Source organism: Somniosus microcephalus, chromosome 29 (assembly GCF_052327205.1).
Source record: "Somniosus microcephalus isolate GS21.2 chromosome 29, FLI_Smic_1.0, whole genome shotgun sequence".
In the NCBI taxonomy this organism is placed as follows: domain Eukaryota; kingdom Metazoa; phylum Chordata; class Chondrichthyes; order Squaliformes; family Somniosidae; genus Somniosus; species Somniosus microcephalus.
The window spans coordinates 39,101,423-39,118,048 of record NC_141015.1 but is presented as its reverse complement, the minus strand read 5'-3'; the positions used below and the strand labels follow the sequence as shown (position 1 = coordinate 39,118,048).

The 16,626-nt window shown below is 49.3% G+C and overlaps 1 protein-coding gene across 1 annotated transcript in view; it reads left to right on the top strand.

Moving 5' to 3' along the window:
* The window catches only part of LOC147098673 (cadherin-23-like), a 229,320-nt gene that overhangs the window by 144,161 nt on the left and 68,533 nt on the right, over positions 1-16,626 (top strand). Inside the window, exons 10-14 of the mRNA XM_085970674.1 lie at positions 1,141-1,243; positions 2,879-3,004; positions 5,597-5,800; positions 11,178-11,639; positions 15,021-15,137. Coding sequence (XP_085826800.1) covers positions 1,141-1,243; positions 2,879-3,004; positions 5,597-5,800; positions 11,178-11,639; positions 15,021-15,137 — 1,012 coding nt within the window. The remainder of the gene's footprint in view (positions 1-1,140; positions 1,244-2,878; positions 3,005-5,596; positions 5,801-11,177; positions 11,640-15,020; positions 15,138-16,626) is intronic.

Sequence of the window (16,626 nt, the reverse complement as noted above, 5' to 3'; positions counted from 1 at the left end):
GCTTTTTTACCCTGTTCTGCCCCTTAAAAAAAATCGGGGCGGAGTCCAATTCCTTCCCCACACCCTCTTGAATCATAGCTTCAAATCTATTTACAGACTAGTTCCTATTCTCAGCCGTTTCTTATGTGTGACTAAAGGAAAACAAAGACAGACTTGCATTTCTATAGCGCCTTTCACAACCTCCGGTCGACCCAAAGCGCTTTACAGCCAATGAAGTACTTTTTGAAGTGTAGTCACTGTTGTAATGTAGGAAACGCGGCAGCCAATTTGCGCACAGCAAGCTCCCACAAACAGCAATGCGATAATGACTAGATAATCAGTTTGAGTGATGTTGCTTGATTGAGGGATAAATATTGACCAGTACACCGGGGAGAACTCCCCTGCTCTTCTTCGAAATAGTGCCATGGGACCTTTTACCTCTGAGAGAGTAGACAGGGCCTCGGTTTAACATCTCCTCTGAAAGACGGCACCTCCGACAGTGCAGCGCTCCCTCAGTACTGCATTGGGAGTGTCAGCCTAGCTTTATGAGCTCAGGTTTCTGGAGTGGGACTCGAACCCACAACCTTCTGACTCAGAGGCGAGAGAGAGAGAGAGTGCTACCCACTGAGCCACAGCTGAAAGGTGGGGAGAGATGTGGTGAGGCAGAAAGACTTTAGGAAGGAAATTCTAGAGCGTGGGAACATGAGCACATAAGCTAAGCTTACACTCCAGTGCAGTGCTGAGGGAGCGCCGCACTGTCGGAGGTGCTGTCTTTCGGATAAGACATTAAAACCGAGGCCCCGTCTGCTCTCTCAGGTGGATGGGAGAGATCCCATGGCACTAGTTTAAATTGCAGGGGAGTTCTCCTGGCCAATATTTATCCCTCAACCAACATCACTGAAACTGATTATCTGGTCATTATCAGATTCCTGTTTGTGGGAGCTTGCTGTGCGCAAATTGGCTGCTGCATTTCTTACATTACAACAGTGACTCCACTTCAAAAGTGTGGGCCGACGTGAAAAATGATGTCCATCAAATAAATTGGAAAAGAATAGTGATCGAGTGAATCAGATCTAGAACCTTCCTCTCAGCAAGGTCTTTAGCGATTGGTCTCTTCACATTCATGTATGTGGGTTCAGAATGTTGTCTCTGTCTTACTAGGACTCTGATTCACTGACTATCTCCATCTCAGATGAGAATGATAACAGGCCCGTGTTTACTCAGAGGACCTACCGAGCTGAAATTCTCGAGAATCCCGAAGCAGGTAGGTCTGATTGAGAAAAGAAAGACTTGCATTTCTATAGCGCCTTTCACAACCTCAGGACGTGCCAAAGCGCTTTGCAGCCAATGAAGCACTTTTGAAGTGTAGTCACTGTTGTAAAGTGGGATTGCGGTTTTCAGGAATTTGGAAGGAATTGATGGGGTAGCTGGAGATAAACTGTTTCCACTGGCGGTGGAGTTAAGGATAAAGGGGACATAACCTTAAAATCAGAGCCAGGCCACTCAGGAGAGAAGTTAGGAAACACTTCTTTACGCAAAGGGTTGGTAGAAGTGTGGAACTCTCTCCCACAAACAAACAGTAGATGCTAGCCCAATTAATCATTTTAAATCTGAGATCGATAGATTTTTGCTAGACGAGGGTATAAAGGGATATGGAGCCAAGGAGTTACGATACAGATCAGCCCATGATCTCACTGAATGGCGAAACAGGCTCGAGGGGCTGAATGGCCTCCTGTTCCTATGGCCCTAACTCCCAAGCAGAAACCAGCCAAAGTTTCACTTGTACCAGAGAATAACTTTTTTTCTGAAAGACCTGCATTTATATAGCACCTGTCACGTCCTCAGGACGTACTTTTGAAGTGTAGTCACTGTTGTAATGTGGGAAACGCGCACAGCAAGTTCCCACAAACAGGAATCTGATATAATAACAGAAAATGCTGGAAATACTCGGCAGGTCAGGCAGCATCTGTGGAGAGAGAAACAGAGTTAACGTTTCAGGTCGATGACTCTTCGTCAGAACTGGAAAAAGCTGGAGATGGAACAGGTTTTTAAGCAAGTGTCGGGGCAGGGAGAGGGGGGAGGGGAGGAAAGAACAGAAGGGAAGGTCTGTGATAGGATGGAAGGCAGGAGAGATTAAGAGATGGTGCAAGGCAAAAGGAGATGGTAATGGGACAAGTTAAGAAACAAAAGATGGCTCTAGATGAAGTGTAAATGGCAGAATGATCGACAGCTGCCATGTGGGACAGAGAAAATTATCAGAGGAATCTGATAATGACCAGATAATCTGTTTCAGTGATGTTGGTTGAGGGATAAATATTGGCCAGGGCACCAGGGATAACTCCCCTGCTCTTTAAAATAGTAAGAAGTCACACAACACCAGGTTATAGTCCAACAGTTTTATTTGAAATCACAAGCTTTCAGAGCACTGCTCCTTCATCAGGTGAAGTCAAAATAGTGCCATGGGATCTCTTCCATCCACCTGAGAAGGCAGACGGGGCCTCGGTTTAACGCCTCACCCAAACGACGGCACCTCCGACAGTGCAGCACTCCCTCAACACTGCACTGGGAGTGTCGGCCTAGATTTTTGTGCTCAAGTCCCTGGAGTGGGGCTTGAACCCACAACCTTCTGACTCAGAGAGCGAGAGTGCTGCCCACTGAGCCACGGCTGGACATGGGGTCAGAATAGTTGTCTACCTTGTGAAGGGAACTGAAGGGGAGCAGACAGATTCAAGCAAAGGGAAGCCCAGGACCTGAAGCTCTATCTACTTGCCCAAGCTGTGATCCTAAGAACTGGTTTCACAGATGTCACTAACACAGTAGCTGTTTAAAAGTTAATACGTCACTGAAGAAAGGTATTTGACCAAAACCAGAGCATCTTACCCCATTGTTTCATTTGCAGGTACACCAATCACCATGATGAATGGGCCCATTTTAGCCGTCGACAAGGATGAAGGACCGAATGCTGTGGTCACTTACCGATTACAGGGTGACAGGACTGAGATCTTCACTGTGGACAGGAACACCGGTGAGTTATCTATTGCACAGAGTGAGAAAGAAAGACTTGTGTTTAATAGTGCCTAAGGCATCGTGCAGAACCATCCCCGAGCACTTCACATCCTGAAGCCCGCTGACCATTCAGTCGACAGCTGTGGCGCCATTTTGCTTGCAAACTTCTTCTTCTTAGGCAGTCCCTCAGAACCGAGGATAACTTGCTTCCACATTAAAAATGAGTTCTCAGGTGACTGATGAGTCCAATGTGGGACCTACAGTCTCTGTCACAGGTGGGGCAGACGGTGGTTGAAGGGGCGGGTGGGTGGGGTGCTTGGGTTGACGTGCGCTGCCTTGCGCTGCCTGCGCTTGGCTTCCACTTGCTCCCGGCGAAGAGACTCGAGGTGTTCGGCACCTTCCCGGATGGTTCTCCTCCACTTTGTGCGGTCTTGGGCCAGAGATTCCCAGGTGTCGGTGGGGATGTTGCACTTTTTCAAGGAGGCTTTGAGGGTGTCCTTGAAGCGTTTCCTCTGCCCACCTGGGGCTCTCTTGCCGTGGCCTGCGACAGGGATAGAATGATGGGGATGTGGTGAGCAACGGGGATCTGGGGTATAATTCATTGGAAGCGCAGTCTGATGAGGCGGTCATGGACCGCCCTTCCGGAAGTGGCTGCCTCCTCCCTCGCTCCTGTTTCCCCTCCTCCTCCTCATCCTCCTCCTCCTCTCCCTCTTCCTCCTCCTGAGGTGGTCTCGCAATCCCTGGTGGCAATAGCTGGGCCCTCATGATAGCCAAGTTGTGGAACATGCAGCAGACCACCAGGAAATGAGACACCCGCTCAGCCGAGTACTGGCGGGCTCCTCCCAAGCGGTCAATGCAGCGGAACCATTGCTTGAGCACTCCGATGGTCTGCTCAGTGATGTTCCTGGTGGCGGCAGGGCTCTCATTATATAAGTGCTGGGCACGAGTGTTGGGGCTGCGGAGGGGAGTCATGAGCCAGGTGGAGAGCGAATAGCCCTTGTCTCTGAGCAGCCAGCCAGGAGCTTGACATGGTAGCTGGAAGAATGCTGGAACACCGGTCTGGAGCAGGATGAAGGCGCCGTGGCTGCTGCCAGGATAGCGGGCATTCACATTGAAGATTCGCTGTCTGTGGTCACACACCAACTGCACATTAAGTGAATGGTAGCCTTTGCGGTTACAGAAGATCTCAGGATTGTTATGCGGTGCACGCAAAGCCACGTGGGTGCAGTCAGTGGCGCCCTGCAACATGGCAAAGCCACATGCACGCTCGTCCTGCTTCTCTCTGGTGATGGGGAAGGAAATGGAAACATAGAAGATAGGAGCAGGAGTAGGCCATTCGGCCCTTCGAGCCTGCTCCGCCATTCAATGAGATCATGGCTGATCATCCAAATTCAGTACCCTGGAAGTCCCTTCTCCTACTGTAGAGTGTCTCTGTGACCTCCCGGATGCAGCGATGGATGGCGAACAGCGAGATGTTCGCTATGTCTCCTGCTACAGACTGGAAGGAACCGCTGGCGAAGAAAATGAGGGCAGCGTTGACCTTGACTTTCACTGAGAGAGCCGTGGTCTCCCTGAACTGAGGCTGGAGGTCTGGTTGCAGGAGGTGGCAGAGCTCTGTGACCACCTCTGTGGTGAAGCGGAGCCTGCTAATACCCTGCTCCTCGCTTAATTGGAGGTAGGAGAAGTGCTCTCGGAATACCCTCGGAGGGTAAGGCCTCCTGTTGAGAGCCCTGATGGCCCTCCTCCTCCACCTGGGCACATGTTCCAGTCTTTCTCGCTGCCTCCGCTCCCTCCGCAGTAGATCCTGGAGGACGAGGTCGACTGCCCGTTAATGTAACCAAGTGTAGCAGTTTGATTTTTTTCAGAATAAATGTAACTACTTTATAGTTGCCACAACACTCCTGGTACTAAATAACGTTGAAATAACGGAATGAGACTGCTGCACTATGTGAGACTGACAAGAAAAGCACTGAAACTCCACTAAGCTGCAGCTGCGACTCATTACTGATGATCCCTTTAAATAACATCCCTGTAGCCGGCTTCCTGTTGCTTCATGCCAGCTCTCCCTGTCGCTGTTTCCTCCAGGCGCTAAGGTAGGTGGCGACGATCAATTTCGCAGATCGGGCGCACACTCACTGACGTCACGAATCCACCTGGCGTTGAGGCTCCCGGCGATAACTCTTAACGGAGGCGGGGCGGGATTTGGCGTGCGGCGTTTGACTCGCCTCGCCCCGGCGATAATGCTCTAGCGCCCCGTTAGCGCCGTCTGCTGGCGCTAACAGGAGGCGTTAAGGTACCATGGGACGGAGGCGAAAAATCTAGATTCATTCAAGAGGCGGGATTGTAGATTTCTAGAGAAGCATTGAGTAGATGGGCTGAATGGACTGGCGCTTCTCTACTTACCTTTGTGAAGAAACAATTAAGTTAGCACAACATTTTTCAAATGACATCAGAATATTCATGAAAATACATTACATTTTGGAAGTAGAATTTCTTTTTTTTTGCCTCCAGACTTCTCGCCGATATTCTCTGACTATCTTATCTATCTCAAATTAGTGTGATAATTTTAATTAATGCGTTTGATTACTTTTGTCCTTTAAACATTTTGCAGGGATTGTTTCTGTGACACCAGGAAAAATCGTTGATCGGGAGACATTACCCAACGCAAGCCTGGAGTTCACCTTGGTAGCAGAGGACGTTGGCCTGCTGAAGAGCGTGGCTAGGCTTAGAGTAACCGTCTTGGATCAAAATGATAACACACCAGCCTTCGCCCCTCCTTCACTGACGGTCCACGTTCGGGAAAACAGCCCCTCAGGTGAAACAACAACAACTTGTATTTATATAGTGCCTTTAACGTAGTAAAACGTCCCAAGGCGCTTCACAGGAGTATTTTAAGACAACAAATTTGACACCGAGCCACAGAAGGAGAAATTAAGGCAGGTGACCAAAAGCTTGGTCAAAGAGGTAGGTTTTCAGGAGCCTCTGAAAGGAGGAAAGAGAGGTAGCGAGGCGGAGAGGTTTAGAGAGGGAATTCCAGAGCTTGGGGCCTAGGCAACAGAAGGCACGGCCACCAATGGTTGAGCGATTATAATCAAGGATCCTCAAGAGGGCAGAATTAGCGGAGCGCAGATATCTCAAGGGGTTGTAGGGCTGGAGGAGTCATAGAGTCATAGAGTAATACAGCACGGATAGAGGCCCTTCGGCCCATCGTGTCCGCGCCGGCCATCAAGCCCTGTCTAATCTAATCCCATATTCCAGCATTTGGCCCGTAGCCTTGTATGCTATGGCATTTCAAGTGCACATCCAAATGCTTCTTAAATGTTGTGAGGGTTTCTGCCTCCACAACCCTTTCAGGCAGTGAGTTCCAGACTCCAACCACCCTCTGGGTGAAAAAGTTCTTTCTCAAATCCCCTCTAAACCTCCCGCCCTTTACCTTGAATCTATGCCCCCTAGTTATTGACCCCTCTACTAAGGGAAAAAGCTCCTCAGCATCCATCCTATCTATGCCCCTCATAATTTTGTACACCTCAATCATGTCCCCCCTCAGCCTCCTCAGCTCCAAGGAAAACAAACCCAACCTGCCCAGTCTCTCTTCATAGCTGAAGCGCTCCAGCCCTGGTAACATCCTGGTGAACCTCCTCTGCACCCTCTCTAACGCGATCACATCCTTCCTGTAGTGTGGCGACCAGAACTGCACACAATATTCCAGCTGTGGCCTAACCAGTGTTTTATACAGCTCCATCATAACCTCCTTGCTCTTATATTCAATGCCTCGGCTAATCACAGAATCACAGAAACCCCACAGTGCAGATAGAGGCCATTTCGGCCCATCGAGCCTGCACCGACACATATCCCACCCGATCCCCGTAACCCCTACACCAACACATATCCCACCCTATCCCCGTAACCCCACGTATTTAATCCCCCTAACACTAAGGGTCAATTTATCATAGCCAATCAACCTAACCCGCACATCTTTGGACTGTGGGAGGAAACCGGAGCACCCGGAGGAAACCCACGCAAACACGGGGAGAATGTGCAAACTCCACACAGACAGTCGCCCGAGGCCGGATTCGAACCCAGGTCCCTGGCGCTGTGAGGCAACAGTGCTAACCACTATGCCAACGTGCAAGTAATGAAGGCAAGTATCCCATATGCCTTTTTTACCACCTTATCCACCTGTTCCGCCGCCTTCAGGGATCTGTGTACTTGCACACCCAGATCCCTCTGACCCTCCGTCTTGCCTAGGGTCTTTCCATTCATTGTGTATTCCTTTGCCTTGTTAGTCCCCCCAAAGTGCATCACCTCGCACTTTTCCGGGTTAAATTCCATTTGCCACTGTTCCGCCCATCTGACCAACCCATCTATATCGTCCTGCAGACTGAGGCTACCCTCCTCGCTATTTACCACCCTACCAATTTTTGTATCATCCGCGAACTTACTGATCATACCCTTTACATTCATATCCAATGTAAGGGGTTACAGAGATAGGGAGGGGCGAGGCCATGGAGGGATTTGAAAACAAGGATGAGAATTTTGAGATCGAGGCGCTGCCTAACCGGGAGCCAATGTAGTTCAGCGAGCACAGGGGTGATGGGCGAACGGGACTTGGTGCGAGTTAGGACACGGGCAGCCGAGTTTTGGATGACCTCAGGTTTACGTAGGGTTATTACAGGGTCATAAGTGTCAATGAACTGTTAACTGCCGTTGCTAAGCTGGCTGGCTGGCAAGTGTCAGAAGCGGTAATTTAGAAATCTGGAAGTTCCCCACATTCAGTGTGTGCTAAATTGGGAAGAATATTGAACGGGACAAGGAAGACCACCTCACAAATTTCCTTGGGTTTGAGCACTCTGAGTGATTCCTTGGTGCTGTAGAAGATTGGAAGGCTACAGATAAGAAAGAAGAATAGTTTCCCCAACCTGGGTGCTGTGCCGTCCTCTTCCCTCCCTTTCTCCATCCTACCTCCCACCATATATCTATTCTTGTACCCCATGCCTCTCTGTATTGTTCTCTAACTTGGTGTATTTGATGTTGCTCCCTGTTGTGGACAATGATGCTTGCAATCATGGACTGAGCTATCAAACGCTCACATCTGGCAGACTTGCAACGCTCATTGTAGAGGCTTTCAAATGGTCCACCCCACCTCCATGGAACATAAGACAGTGCAGCATTCTTTAAAATTCTTTGCTGAAGACATGGCTTGGGTGGCTAATGGGCCCATGATCTAAGTCCAGCCAGACTGATGGGATGACATGTTCACCTCTCCTGACTCCCCAAAGCCTTTCTGCCATCTACAAGGCACAAGTCAGGAGTGTGATGGAATACTCTCCACTTGCCTGGATGAGTGCAGCTCCAACAACACTCAAGAAGCTCCACACCATCCAGGACAAAGCAGCCCGCTTGATTGGCACCCCATCCACCACCTTAAACATTCACTCCCTCCGCCACCGGCGTACCGTGGCTGCAGTGTGTCCCATCTACAAGATGCACTGCAGCAACTCGCCAAGGCTTCTTCGGCAGCACCTCCCAAACCCGCGACCTCTTCCACCTAGAAGGACAAGGGCAGCAGGCACATGGGAACACCACCACCTCCAAGTCACACAGCATCCTGACTTGGAAATATATCATTGTTCCTACACCGTCGCTGGGTCAAAATCCTGGAACTCCCTCCCTCACAGCACTGTGGGAGCACCTTCACCACACGGATTTCAGCGGTTCAAGAAGGTGGCTCACTACCACCTTCTCATGGGCAACGAGGGATGGGCAATAAATGCTGGCCTTGCCAGCGACGCCCACATCCCACAAAACGAATTTTAAAAAAGGATCGCAAATGAAATTAATTTGGAAGTTCTCAACATGTTTCCCCATGACACCCGTTCTGAGACCACCTCAGCACTGAATTGGGAGTCTAGAGGCCACAAAAATAGAGGTCACGGGACATGTCAAATTGGTGTAATGCAGTGCAGAGGGCGGTTTGGTTAGCATTCGACCATGCTAGTTGTGACCTGGGAGCACTTGACACTTGTACTGGCTGTCAAAAGTGGGAAAGTATTCTATTTTTTTTTTCTAGCATTGCTCATGTGGAGCACAAGAAAAAGGGGAGGAAAGAAGCAAAATCCATGTTCATTGACGCCAGGCTCCGTGGGTAGAACATTATCTGCAGAATCCTCATCTTTTGTCTTGGTTTAAGTTCAGTGTTGTTTCCTCTGAATCTTTTGAAAATATGTGAATCTGCAGTCATTCGACATCTCCAAAGTGGAAGTGCCGTCCAATTTCTGATGCTAAGTGTTGCAAAACAGTATTACTCATGCAAACCACACACAACAAAAAGAAATAATAATATTATTGATGTAAAAAGACTACTGAGCACTTGGTTTGAGTAAAGAACAAGGCTTTAATCAACTGTTTCAAAACCATGAGATTTCTAGTTACATCACTAGTTCCTGGTTACAGAAACATCCTGAGCAAGCTGGGCCCACGCCCAAGTATTTATACTCCTTGGACGGCGCCACCAGCTGGCCGCCCAGTGTTACTTCATGAGTCATGATAAGATTCATCACAATTATCTTCGACTCTACTAGCTGTTTCAGTGGCCAGATACCCTGCAGGATACAGCCACTGAGTGAGACAGACCGTGAAGGTCCCAGGTTTGGTTCCTGAAACCTCTCGGGTGGGATTAGCAAAGCTACAATCGGCTTTCAGTGTCCCTGGGCTGACGGGAAGGTTTGACCAGGATTCCCATTCCTGATTCCTGGAGCAACCCTTGCTGGAAAATGCGCGCGCGCACATTGGGTGAGGACAGATTGGGCACAGCATCGATGCCCATCTCTATCAAGTGGCCTTCCTGCATTCACTGCCTAGGCAAACACCTGAGAACGGTGACTCACAGAAGACTATGGGCTGCCAAAGTCCAAAATTGGGTAGAATTCCCCCCCAATCCTTCTTCAGTTTCCCTGTGGCAGCCACCATCTTTGGTTTAGAGGTGTGTATAGTTTTTCGTGGAGCCGTCAGGCGGGGTTTCAGGCGTGTGAGGGGGGGAAATCCCGAATTTGGGGGTCCCGACACCATCCTGAGGTGGGAAGGGATTAGTGCCAATTAACTGCCTGTTAACAGGTAGTTAACAGGCAGTTTTTAGCCTAATCCCTATTTTGAGGGGTGTCGTGTGGGATTCTCGACGGCTCCAAACCACGCCAGGTTAGAGCAGGCGGGCCGTCGTGTTGAAGGAGTTGGAGGAGTCGCGATGTCGGTGCTCAGGTGAGTGATAGGTGCATGAGTGCAAAGGTAAGTGTGTTTGGCGTGTCTAAAGTGTGTAAAGAACTTTTACTTACCTGTACTTAACAGCCTTTCTTCCTGTAGCCGTCGGGAGCGCATCACTCAGCCGGAACTTAAAGCTGAACGGCTGCGATCTGTCAAAAGTGACAGCCTTCAGCTTTGAGTGCCGGTGAGAATTCTAAATGAGTCTGCGCAGAAGGACTCATGGTAGAACTCAGAGTGTCAGTGTTTGACAGCTTCAAACAGCTGTGAAACACTGATATTTCATCTGTCAAGAACTCTTGACAGATGAAATTTCAGTCTGTGACGTCACCTGTTGCTGGGTGGCCCTTAATTGGCCTGCTGAGCCCACTGGGCGGACTCAACAAGGTCAATCAAGGGAAAATCGCACGGATTGGCCGGACGTCGAAGTAGGCGGGTCTAAAACCCGAAAGGGGAAGTCCCGCCTTCTTCCCGACAGGTTCGGGAAAATCTACCCCAGTGTGTGACTCCAAGCCTTGAACGTCACTTTAAGAGCAGCCGATGGGAGATAGGAAAGTGGGGCTCCAGTGTCTCTGTCTAATTTGCTCTCTATCGCTGGGCGCGAGTGGGGAGCCTTTGCTCAGAACCTCCACATTAGAAGCAGTAATCAGCATGTGGGGCTTCAGTGGGGCAAGCCCACATTCTATCTCAGTGTGACACGGGTGCATCGGGAATCCTGCATCCAACCCTCCATCGAACAATTATCCTTGTGTAAACTGGAAAAAAAGGGGTTTTCATTAAGATAATCTTATTGCTGAAACAAAAACCAATTAAAAGAATTGCATTTTCTATTAAAAATCCGAAAACGAGAAACCTATTTGTTGCGAAGATTCAGAGAGAACCTTAATATTTTCCTTGGTCCGAGAAGATAGATGCATTGCTGTATTTTTGTGTTGTAGGTTTTAGTGTCGGCCGGGTAACGGCCACAGATGCAGATATTGGTGTGAACCAACAACTGAGCTACCGAATAGAGGGAGGCGCCCAGGATAAGTTTGTCATTGACCCCCACAGTGGAGACATCAAAGTGGCCAATGGAGTAACTGTAGACCGCGAGGAAAGGGGCTCCTACACCCTCACTGTGGTAGCCATGGACCGCGGGACCCCACCATTGTCGGCAAGTGCCACTGTGAATATTGTCATTGATGACATCAACGATTGCCGGCCCGCCTTCATTAACCCCGTCCAGACTGTTAGCATCAGTGAGTCAGTGACGGTTGGTGCCACCATAGCAAACATTACAGCTGCTGATCGGGACCTCCGACCCCGACTGGAGTATTACATCATCGAGCTCGTTGCGAAGGATGACACTGACAAAGAGGTGCAGGAACAGCAAAGGGCCTTTGACATCAATTTTCAAACAGGTAAAGCTTCAAGCACAGGCTTACAAACAAAAAACACACACACACACACACACATACACACACAGATCGTAAGAACTTTTCAAGCTCTTCTTCTGCTTTTGAGTGTCAGTGTGTCGGACTGGTAATGAAGAGGAGATTGTCATCATTGGCGCTGGGCGAGATGGTCATGGTTGGGCTGCTGTCTGATCTCCGTCCCCCGGAGTTAGTCAACTAGGGTGAGCAAACAGCCCAGAGGAGCTCTGGTTCCTTTTGATTATAGCTCGCTTCTGCCCAGCTTCTGGAGCGCAAGCTCTTGGTTCAACTTCCCCTTCTCTAACTTCATGGGAATGTTGTTTGTTTCAAGAGTTTCTATTTCGTCAGAGATGTTCATAAAAACATAAGAAGTAGGAGCAGGAGTCGGTCATTCGGCCCCTCGAACCTGCTCCGCCACAGAGCCCCTCGAGCCTGCTCCGCCACAGGGCCCCTCGAGCCTGCTCCGCCACAGGGCCCCTCGAGCCTGCTCCGCCACAGGGCCCCTCGAGCCTGCTCCGCCACAGGGCCCCTCGAGCCCGCTCCGCCACAGGGCCCCTCGAGCCTGCTCTGCCATTCAGTAAGATCATGGCTGATCTTCTACCTCAACTCCACTTTCCCGCCTGATCTCCATATGCCCTGATTCCTTTAGTGTCCAAAAAAATCTATCGATCTCTGTCTTGAATATACTCAACGACTGAGCCTCCACAGCCCTCTGGGGTAGAGAATTCCAAAGATTCACCACCCGCTGAGTGAAGAAATTTCTCCTCATCTCGGTGCTAACTGGCTGACCCCTTATCCTGAGACTGTGACCCCCTAGTTCGAGACTCGGGTTCCTCTATATCTTGGGCTGCCTTCACCACCCAAGATCTGGGGCCTTGCGGGTGGGGAAGGGAAGGGGGTGTGATTCGATGCTCATGTTGGTACCCCACTCGCTGATTGGCGCAAGAATTTATCGTCCGTGATGCACAAGGAACTGAAGCAATTAAACTACCTGTTCCATTAAAACAGCAAGAGCCCCTCAGTCAACAGGGCTAGAGAGAACCACAGGCCCGGCATCAATTGGGGGGGCGAGACTATCTGCCAACGCGTAACTTTTCACCCACATCATTTCCCCCTAATTAATCAAAGGATCTGAAACAGTGTCAGATTTCAGGGGAAATGTAACTTCCCCTGGGGTCGGCCATTTAGGACTGAGATGAGGAGAAATTTCTTCACTCAAAGGGTTGTGAATCTTTGGAATCCCAGAGGGCTGTGGATACTGAGTCGTTGAGTACATTCAAGACAGAGATCGATAGACTTTTGGGGGGGGAAATTCAGTTGCTTTGCGCCTCCCGTTATCGCCCTAAGAGTGCCGGGCTCGTTTGCCGGCACTCCCGATCCCTGGTGGCCCAGCTGGGCGCCAGGACGCACTGCGCTAGGCCCCTCTCCTTTAATAGGGGGAGGAAGGCCTGCAGTACTGTGGCGCGTAGCACCGCAATATTGCCTTGCAGCGCTCCAAGAGGGAGGAGGGGCGCTTCCAGTAGCGCCCCATCTCTCGGGGCGCTACCTGGGAAAATCAGCCGCGGGGATGCTATTTTTATCGGGAAGTAGCGCCCTGGCGAAGTTAGTGCCCCAAAGAGGGTGCGACTCAATTTTTCTCCCTTGGACTATAATGGAATCAAGGGATATGGGGATAGTGCGGGAAAGTGGAGTTGAGGTTGACGATCAGCCATGATCTTATTGAATGGTGGAGCAGGCTCGTGGGGCCGAATGGCCGACTCCTGCTCCTAATTCTTATGTTCTTATGTAAAGTGCTTTGGTGAGGTCCTGAAAAGCCCTGTATATGCAAGTTCTTCCCTTTATTGTGGATAGCTACTGGCTGATCCATGGTAGCAGAGTGCGGAAGGCGGGAGAGGAGCTTTCATGGTGATATACATCTGGTCTCATGGTCTGCCCCTCAAAATGTCGCACAGCACAAGAGAGTTGAGAACAGGATGTGGGCGAAAACCTCCGCTGGATGGCGAAACAGGCCGCTGGACAGCACCACCAATAACATACGTCAGTCCCAATACACCTGATTGTGTTAAATCAGCCCTCCACCCCATCTAAAGGTAATTGTGTCCATCGGAACCCCCTTTTCCTGCAGCTCCCCCCCCACTATTGAGGCTAAAATCAGTCCCTGGCCCCACGTGTTACAAACCCATAATTCTCAGTTGGTGAGGGAGAAAGTCTAACCAACGGAGCGCGCCACGAGATGTCTCACTCCAGCAAATTATGGGCCATTAGGAAAGCCAAGAGGGGGTATGCTTCTCAAACATAGAAACATAGAAGATAGGAGCAGGAGTAGGCCAAACGGGCCCTTGAGCCTGCTCCGCCATTTAATGAGATCATGGCTGATCATCCAAATCCAGTACCCTGTCCCTGCCTTCTCCCCATATCCCTTGATCCCTTTAGCCTTAAGAAATATATCCAACACCTTCTTGAATATATTTAATGAATTGACCTCAACTGCCTTCTGTGGTAGAGAATTCCACAGGTTCACCACTCTCTGGGTGAAGAAATTCCTCCTCATTTCTGTCCTAAATGGCTTACCCCTTGTCCTTAGACTGTGAGCCCTGGTTCTGGACTCCCCCGCCATCGGGAACATCCTTCCTGCATCTAGTCTGTCCAGTCCTGTCAGAATTTTATAAGTTTCAATGAGATCCCCTCTCATTCTTCTAAACTCCAGCGAGTATAAGCCCAATCAACCCAATCTCTCCTCATACGTCATTCCTGCCATTCCAAGTATCAGCCTGGTGAATATTCAAACAATGAACAGCGACACACGGAAGCAGCAATGGGTTCTCCTTGAGAGAGGGATTTGAGGTAGTACAGAGGGAGCATTATCCAACCAGAGCTCTGGAGAAAAGGAAGGGTTTACTGTTGTGATTGAAGGGTGCAGTTTCTATTTTGTGCACGATCGTAAGTTTCCCTGCGTGTTGGTTGACTACCCACCTGTTGCCCCCGTAGAACGGTTAAATTTACGGAACTCTCTCTGCGCTGTGCCTAATGTCCAGTCAGTATTTTCCAAGCAATCTATTCTCTACCTATCTGAGGTTTAAAAATAAATAATCCTGTGATAGGTAACCCAAGCAAACCAGTTAAAAAACAATCAAACTGGCCCAGAGAGAGAGAGGGTGGTTTCGGATTCCATCAGTACCTGGTTCTGTTGTTGAATGCAAAGAGGGTTTTGATCCAACGTCCAACTCATCCATCACAATGATGAGCCCCCCCCTTCCAAAAAAGGAGAGAATAAACACTGTTACCGTGCACACCATTCAGTGATTGTAAACTTCACGGTAAGCGCACAGAACATTTTTCCCGCTAACATGCTTGCTTTTTTTTGTCTAGGTGCTGTATTTGTAGTAACCCCTTTGAATCGGGAGCTGGTAGCTACCTACGAGCTTACTATATCAGTACACGACAATGCCAGTGATGTGATCAGTCAATCTGTCAGTGTTCCCAATGGTAAGATTTTCTCACTCACTCTAAAAGTAGACACTCCAGAACAGCACAGTTCAGGTAGGATGTGACGACTCTCGATTCCTGACCAGTACTGTGTCCAGTTTTGATATGTAAGCGAAATGCTTTGAAAGCTTCCACAAATGAAGAAAGCTTCTATTTTAGAATAAAGCTTCTAGTTTACCATCTACAAGATGCACTGCAGCAACTCGCCAAGGCTTCTTCAGCAGCACCTCCCAAACCGCGGCCTCTTCCACCTAGAAGGACAAGGGCAGCAGGCGCATGGGAACACCACCACCTCCCCTCCAAGTCACACACCATCCTGACTTGGAAATATATCGGCCGTTCCTTCATCGTCGCTAGGTCAAAATCCTGGAACTCCCTAACAGCACTGTGGGAGCACGTTCACCACACGGACTGCAGCGGTTCAAGAAGGCGGCTCACCACCACCTTCTCAAGGGGGAACTAGGGATGGGCAATAAATGTTGTCCTTGCCAGCGACGCCCACATCCCATGAATGTATTAAAAAAAAATAAAGCTTCCCTGTTAGAAAAAGGCTTTCTATATTAACATTATAGGTTAATCAGACAACTAATGACCGAAACCTTGTCTAGTCAAGTATGTCCTTGGAGCATTGAGGAGGCGCCCAAGCATTCTTGTTATCTGATGTTTTGTGGGATGGTTTTAGGGAGGTTAGGTACGCTACGTATTATCTCAGAGATGGGAGTAGAACAGATGGCTTCGAGGCGGGAGACGAAGAACATTATGGATGGGAAGCCCTTTACAAGGGTGTTGAATCAGTCATTCATGAATCAGTCATTCATGAAAGAAAGACTTATGAAATAATACTGAGCGGCCTACGGGTGGCGCTGTCCAGGGAGAGTATAAATACTCGGGCACGGGCCCAGCTTGCGCAGGACATTCTTAACAGGAACTAGTGAAGGACACAACTAGACCTCCATGTTGTAAAACAGTTGATTAAAGCTTTGTTTAACGCTTAGACCAAGTGCCTAGTTGTTTTCTTACATCAGGTGTGTTGCAATGTATGTAATGCCAGGCCTTGGAGGTTAGATGTTAGAATATTCTCAGAGCGAAACTGGACACGCTCAAGGCAAGGCCCTCCGAGATTGATCACCTCGGAGCCTTGTGCTGCTAGTCAGGCTGTATTCCAACTCTGTTTAACTGTTTAATTATAACCATTGCATTTTAACTTCTTTGTGTTGTAGTTTCTTTAATACAGAGATCTAAAGTAATTGGTAGAAGGATTAGAGGGGAGTTGAGGAGACATTTTTTCACCCAGTGGGTGGTGGGGGTCTGGAACTCACTACCTGAAAGGGTGGGAGAGGCAGAAACCCTCATCACATTTAAAAAGTTCTTGGCTATGCACTTGAAGTGCCGTAACCTACAGGGCTACGGACCAAGAGCTGGAAAGTGGGATTAGGCTGGATAGCTCTTTTTCGGCCGGCACAGACACGATGGGCCGAATGGCCTCCTT